A 7,270-nucleotide genomic window follows, 5' to 3' on the forward strand; every position below is an offset into this window, starting at 1 on the left:
TTGGCAGTTCCTATATAAAACAGAAGAGACATGAAATATAGAAAACGTCCCTTTACCTAAGTTAAAAGTTTAAAAATATAAGTAGGTCCTGGCTCCTGAAACATTCTGTGATGGGATTAAGACACAAGGAAGCCAAATAGCATCTGTTGAGGCATAGAATGGATTACCTTAAGAAGTTTTTAAAATTGACAGAAATCTCATAGACATATCTCACTATGTTAAAACACTTTGAGCACTAGAGGGAAACTGCAACATAAAAAATATATAGAAATACAAAAATATTTGTATATTTGTAATATTTTGTTATGCTTATAGCATTTTCATTGTTAATTAGTATCCAGCATATTGGTTAAAAAAAGTTTAATTTTAATACTTTAATCAAAAGTTATCCTTTTGCTCTATCCCTGCTTTTCAAATAATCATACACACACTCATACTAAAATAAAGGAAATAGGGGAATTGGGCAAAAAAGTTGAAATGATGGAATGTTTTGGCCTCAACGTTTTTTCTTCAATTGTAAGGGAAACTTTAAGAAACAAAACAAGACATTTTTTAAATGCCAACACAGAAACATTCCTTCTTATATTTTCTATTCTGGCATGTACAGGGATAGGGAGTGTGTTCTACTGGTTAGATCAAAGGACTGGGAGCCAGGAGGATCCTGGGTTCCAAGGCGGGGCTAACCACTGACTTACTGTGGGACCTTGGGCAAGTCACTTGACCTCCTTGTGCCTCAGTCATCCCAACTGGAAAATTGATTAAAAAGCAGGACCTCGCTGACAACCAGATGCTGCATCTGAGCTGAGCTTTCCTGGGTAAATAAATTACAAAAACAATTTACCGAGTTTTTTAATCCCTGTTTTTAATTTAAACATTAAAAAATTTGGGGATAAACCCAAATTCTTAAAGGCATGGTAATATTTGGATATAAGGTTTAAATAATTGCTTAGAATTTTGATGGTAAAAAGATGGCCCACAGGAAAAAGCCCATATTTATATTTGGTTATTTCCTAAGATGGGAAAGAAGAATTAAGGTTTTAAAATGTATATATGTTTCAGTCCATGTACTTTCTTAGATTCTCTGACATATCTGTTTAAATTTTTATATCTAGGCACCGACTTTTCCGTGAACATTGCGTGTGTGTACAAGGAAACTACATAAAAGACTTAAACATCCTTGGAAGAGATCTTTCAAAAACTATCATAATTGACAATTCACCACAAGCCTTTGCCTACCAGGTAGGTCTAGAACTTGCTAGACTGAGATTGGGGGAATCTATTTGTAAAAGTGCTTGAAAAATTGGGGAGAAGATTTTCCTATAGTAGAAGCAATTTGTGGAAGAAAGGCATAAATTTTATGGTTTAGAAATTCTCACTTTAATTCAGTGCAGAAGGGTTATAATATTAACTTAAAAGACTAAATTAATATTGAGGACATGGAAAATTAGCTTTCAGAAAATCCTAAGAATTGGAAGATGGGGCCGGCTAGGTGGTACAGTGGATAGAGCACTGGCCCTGGAGTCAGGAGGACCAGAGTTCAAATTTGGCCTCAGACACATAACACTCACTAGCTGTATAACTCTGGGCAAGTCACGTAACCCCATTGCTTAGCCAAAAAAAAAAAAAGAATTGGAAGATGAAGGAATTAAGGAAAGTAAACTTTCTGCGGCAGCCAACTATTTTGGCTGACCTCATCTTCTTTAACATAGGTCTTTGAAAATTATTTTAAAAGTTTACATTATTCTTAGGACTATTTACTTGATTTTGACATTTGGGAATATTGTCCTAACCATCTGTCTTAATTTTGTTAATATTACTTGGAAACATAGCTTTAATAGAGAAGGAACCATGTAAAACGCATATTTTAAAACTTCCCTGTTATGATACATAAATGCCTATGACGTTCATTCAGTGTCACTATTTATAAGTCAAATGTTAATTTATGGAATTTTATTTTGACTTTTAGCTATAATTTCTTTTACTGACTTTCCCCAGCTCCTAACCTAAGATTTTTAACAGCCCGCATTCGTTTCTTATATAGTTCACAATAGATTTAGAGAACCTAGGTGTTACTTAAAAAACCCATTTTAGATGGCTGACGTAAAATTTTTAAATCATGAGGGACTTGCAGCCATTATTTTCATACTCTATTTCAACTAGCATTGAAATATTTATTAGACTCAATTTAACATGAAAATAACTGCTTGTTTTGTTTTTGTGTTTTTTTGTTTTTTAATTATTTTGTGTATCCTACCTATGTGAAGTGCCTTTTGGATAATCGTTGGATTCTCTGTAGCCTAAAGATTTAATATTGATTGAATTGCTAATTTTTTTTTCATTCATATACCAAGGCCTAGAATAATAATTTCCCTATAGTAGGTGAATATAAATATTTGTTAAATGAGTACCTTTTTATTTGGGGGACATCTAGGAGGAAACACGGTGCAGTAGAAAAAGCACTAGCTCTGGAGTCAGGACCTGTATTCAAATCATACCTTTGTAACATGGGACAAGTCATACCCTCCCTGGGCCTGTTTGTTCACCTGTAATTGGATTTAGGGGGCTTCCAAAGTCCCTTCCAGCTTTATGTCTGTGATATTACTATTTATAATCATTAGATTATAAATAATTTAACAGGTTTGATTGAACCACATTTGTTTGAGGCATAAAATACACAACGTAGAAGCTGTACTGAAAAGTAAGTTAGGCATAAATATTTAATTAATGGTTTGAGGCATTTAAGGATGTCAAATGACATATATAAATTCATGTTTTCTTGCCTTTTAAGAGGATTGCTATGAATCTATGAATAGTTCTTAAAAAAAAACTAGTTCATTTTGAGCTCTTCCAAGTGAGGCAATATATTAATACAACATGATAGAATTGTATTTTATCATTTTAGCTTTCTAATGGAATCCCTATAGAGAGCTGGTTCATGGATAAAAATGACAATGAACTCTTAAAATTGATTCCTTTTCTGGAGAAACTTGTAGAGCTGGTGAGTATATCCTATCATACATCTTTTTTTCTCATTTATCTAATACTTGAATAGTAATGGAACAAACTTTTGTTAACAAATACTACTTTTAAGTTACTACTCAACTTTTTTTAAATAAAACTGGACATTTCTATATTAGGAAAAACAGTATTTATGGTATGGTGGCTAGAGGAAAGTCTTAAAAATCCTTATTGCTATTTTCAAATCTTGTGAATGAAAAGAAAGTTGTGCTTATTTATCTTTAAAATAAATTCTAGATTCATTTGTTATGCTAAATAAAACTTACGTGTCATTTGTGGGATTTCTGCCATTTGGTAGAAAATTTAGTTTTAAAATGGCGTGGAATACTTTTTACTGCAAAACTTATCCTCATAAACATGAAAAAAATGTATGCAATTTGGTTATTAGTATAGAAACCAAATTCATAATGATGTTTTGTGTAATTCAGGAATGCATTTCTGAAGCTGGGGTTTTCTTCTACTGACATTTTACAGAATTATCCATTTGAAAACTTAACTATGAAAAATAGAATTCCCTAACTTCCACATTTCTCAGGTGCCTTTGGCATTTATAATTGCTGGCTTATTCCTTTTATGAACATTGGGGAGAAAAAACCAACAGTGCTGCTTATAAGTGTTAAAGCATATAAAATAGAAGTTGTGAAAAACCTTACCTGCAAAGCTTTATTACTTTTAAAATTCTGTGCCTTCTAAACATGTTCCTTTTTTTTATTTTATTTTGCAGAATGAGGATGTTCGACCTCACATCAGAGACAGATTTCGCTTGCATGACTTGCTACCCCCAGATTAAACATGAAGATTTTTTTCCAATTACTGAAGGGGGAGAAAATGCAGGACCCTTATGGACTAGAACAAAAACATTGCCATTACTGTTGAAATTTTGCATTTTTGTACCCCGTCTTGCTTTTCTTATCTTTGGTGCCCAACAATAATCAAGGGTTACAGAAAGAGACTTTAATATATATATATCTATATATACATATATATATATATATCTATATATAGATATATATATCTATATATAGGATATATATATATATATCTCAGATTGAATACATACAGTAGGTAGGCTAGAACAGAAAAGTCTTTAGAACTAGTGCAACTCCAGTGAAATTTTTTTTATGTCCAGGACATCTGCAGTTTATAAAGAATTCTGTTTCTGCCACCAGCAGTTTGACCTGTAGAAACACAGGATTTTATGATAATAACAGAGATGAAAATGGACTTTTATTTTCTCTCTGTTTGGTGCTCTAAGTGGGTTTGTAGCCACTTTTCTGTTACTTTAAGATTCTCATTTCAACAGGAATGGCCAGTAAAAGTTGTTTTATTTTTCCTGTTAAGGTTTATAACCTTTTTACATTTTTGACCTGTATTAGAATAGAATTTCATTATGCATTCCTTTTAGTTGAGGCGCTTCATAGTTTTCTGGAAATAGCCAAATTTTAGTTTTTTATTATACAATTGAATGGCCGTTTTCCTGCTTTGTCTGCCTGCATACTGTATATTTGTTTAAAAATATTCTCTAGTTTTAGTCCATGTAAGTTTCATTTAGAAATACCTGCATTTATATTTTGTTTCTGTAATATTCTACTGTAGTTGAAATCTTTTCAAAAATCAAGAGACTGGTAGATAAGAATATATGAATGACTAATATTCAAAAGATTTAAACCATTGTGATGGCATGTATTCCAGATGACAATATCTTGCAGTGGCACATAATGTGGCTGGATAAGTGATACCTCAGACTATGCTGTGCACACAAATCTTTGAGGAGAATGTGTTTGGTCATCTGTTGGGCTTGATGCAATTCGGTTACTGCTGCCTTTGGTTTTCTCCAGGAATGAAGTATTCTGCACAGTGGCTCAGTATTTTCAGTTGTTTCGCATGGGCTGGTAGTACCTCTGTTATACTATTAGTAACAATCAATCAGTTCACACCCTGTGTAACAGTCTCGGTACCTCATAGGAGCTCTGCACACTCCTGTGGTGCAGAGCATGCCCATGCCGCCAGTGCTGTGCATGTGCTATCATAGTGGTTTTCTATGTTATATGGAAAGAGTCTTCAGGCCTTGGTTCTCTAATGCAGCTACCATAAGAGGTTGATATTTTTATAATGGTGTGTAATCTCCTTTTCAGGAGGCTTTTTATGGAAGGTAGAATTTGTAAAAGTTAGTATGCTTGGCCTCTTGACTGCATTAACATGCCACGGGCTCAGACTGTTTTTGTGTAAAGGATGTCAAAGAACGGCACTTTTTCTAAAGAGAAGTTTGATATTTTGTATGCTTGTTAAGAAAGTACAGTATTGGAAATTAAAGGTGGACAACTGATAATTGAGAAGTATGTCAATTAATTTTTTATGTATATTACCTGTTTACTTGTACAACTTTATTGTACAAATTACATGCAGCTTCATTTTCAAATGAGTCCTTAAAATAAGGAAATCTTTTTAGGAAAACATTTAATTTTTGTATTTTTGATTTTAAAGGCATGAGTTATGTCAATTTTCAGTGTATTAATGAAGATTTTAACTTTTCATCAGGTTGAGTGTTTTCTTACTATATTATCTGTTGTGTATGTAGTTAGCACATTGTGTCACTGAACTGTTTAAAAAATTTAGCATGTAGAAAAAGCCTGTTTTGTGGAAAATCTTTATTCATTAAAAAAAAATCATGGCAGATTTTCTGCAAAAAAAGCAAAAGCATTTGCAATTCAGAATACTGATTTTTTTGTATTTAAAGAAAGGTATTTTGCTTGCAGGAAAAGATACTACAGATTCATTTTAATGAGAATCTTTGAAATGTATTTATCTTTAGGGCATCTGGGCATCTTTACAGCTGTTTGTCTTCTGTCTTTATTGAAATAAAATGTACATAACATTACCTTTATATATGCTCTTGCTCAAGATTGTGAACCTGGTGATATTATTCCCTGTTCTCCTTTTTATTCTTAAGCAGCACAATCAAAGAAAGCCCTACTTGAAAAAAAAAAAAACTCAAACTGACTAGTATGCATTGTAATTGCTGAAAATGTCTGTAATTTTTAAATGAAGGATTTCTCTAAGGGCTTTCCCATAACAAAAGGGAAACAAGAATTTAAAACTTGTGCACTTTGAGCACTTGAAATAGGAATTTTTAATTAACCACCTTGTATTCCTGGTAAAACTCAACTATGTTTTCCGGTACTACAATAGGAAAGTACTTTGAAAACTATTAACCAATGAATCAAGCACAGTGAGTTACTGTGAATAAAAGATTCAAGGGAAATTTGAAAGGGCCTTTGGAAAATTCTGTGTCCTGTTTAACAGGTTCCCTTTAGTTTTTGCTTTGTAGCATTTTCAAAAAGCAATAACTAGCTGATTTTTAGTAAAGCCAAAGCAGACATTTTATAGATTTAAATTTGTCTAACACTTAACAGAATACCTGAGATTTTATATCCTGAGCTACTATAAATTCAGGAAAAAAGACTTTATACTTAACAGTGTAATAATAACATACTACTCTAAAATATATATTAACACACTTTTCCATGTGCTTAAAGACTTTTGGTACATACTTTAAAATTTTTGTAACCTTGTTAGAAAATGTATTTCCTCCAATCTTGCATTTTTTATTTCTGTCCATGTAATTTGCATAAACACCCAAGTCTATATGACATTTTCTTTATTGACCTTCAGTTCAAGTTGATAACAAATCTCAACCACCATTCTGTTATCTAGAGTGTGTTTTATTTACCTAATGAAACGATAAATATTTCCTAAATTTGAATGAAAACTTATAATTGTAGTGCCAACTTTCACAGGAAGACTAATTTGTTATTGACAGATTACATATGTATTCCTTTTATGATGCTTCTGTTTTTGATTTGATATTGCATTTTATTCTTAAACCTTATAGTAGTTCCTGTAGAATGGTGAAAACCATTGTGTTTAAAATCTAGGGTTTGGTTTGTTTGTTTTTTTCAGATAGACTTTTTTGTATTCATGTTGACTATCAAAGTTCAATTTCAATGATTTTTATATTCAAGCTGTCAACAAATACCAATCAATGACCTGAGAGTTGTTGGAGTAATGAAACACTTTCCAATAAGCAGAGAATTCTTAATGAGGACCAGATCTCATCTAAGTAGATTCACATAGAATATAAAGAACAACAGGAGGAACCTTCTTGATCTCCTCATGTTTTATGGAGAACTACATGTGGAACTACACAGGCTTTCCATCAGTTATCCTTTGCTCTTCGTACTTGAGACTACTT

General features: G+C 32.3%; 1 protein-coding gene across 4 annotated transcripts in view; it reads left to right on the top strand.

The window, feature by feature from the left end:
- The window catches only part of CTDSPL2 (CTD small phosphatase like 2), a 106,988-nt gene extending 101,086 nt beyond the window's left edge, over positions 1 to 5,902 (top strand). For all 4 annotated transcript variants that reach the window (XM_021009309.2, XM_021009312.2, XM_021009311.2 and 1 more), the window contains 3 exons: positions 1,113 to 1,239; positions 2,903 to 2,998; positions 3,743 to 5,902. In XM_021009309.2, coding sequence (XP_020864968.1) covers positions 1,113 to 1,239; positions 2,903 to 2,998; positions 3,743 to 3,808 — 289 coding nt within the window. In that variant the 3' untranslated portion in view covers positions 3,809 to 5,902. The remainder of the gene's footprint in view (positions 1 to 1,112; positions 1,240 to 2,902; positions 2,999 to 3,742) is intronic.
- Positions 5,903 to 7,270: the final 1,368 nt, after the last annotated feature.

This window comes from Phascolarctos cinereus, unplaced genomic scaffold, assembly GCF_003287225.1.
Source record: "Phascolarctos cinereus isolate Bilbo 61053 unplaced genomic scaffold, phaCin_HiC Scaffold_3;HRSCAF=262, whole genome shotgun sequence".
Taxonomy (NCBI): Eukaryota; Metazoa; Chordata; class Mammalia; order Diprotodontia; family Phascolarctidae; genus Phascolarctos; species Phascolarctos cinereus.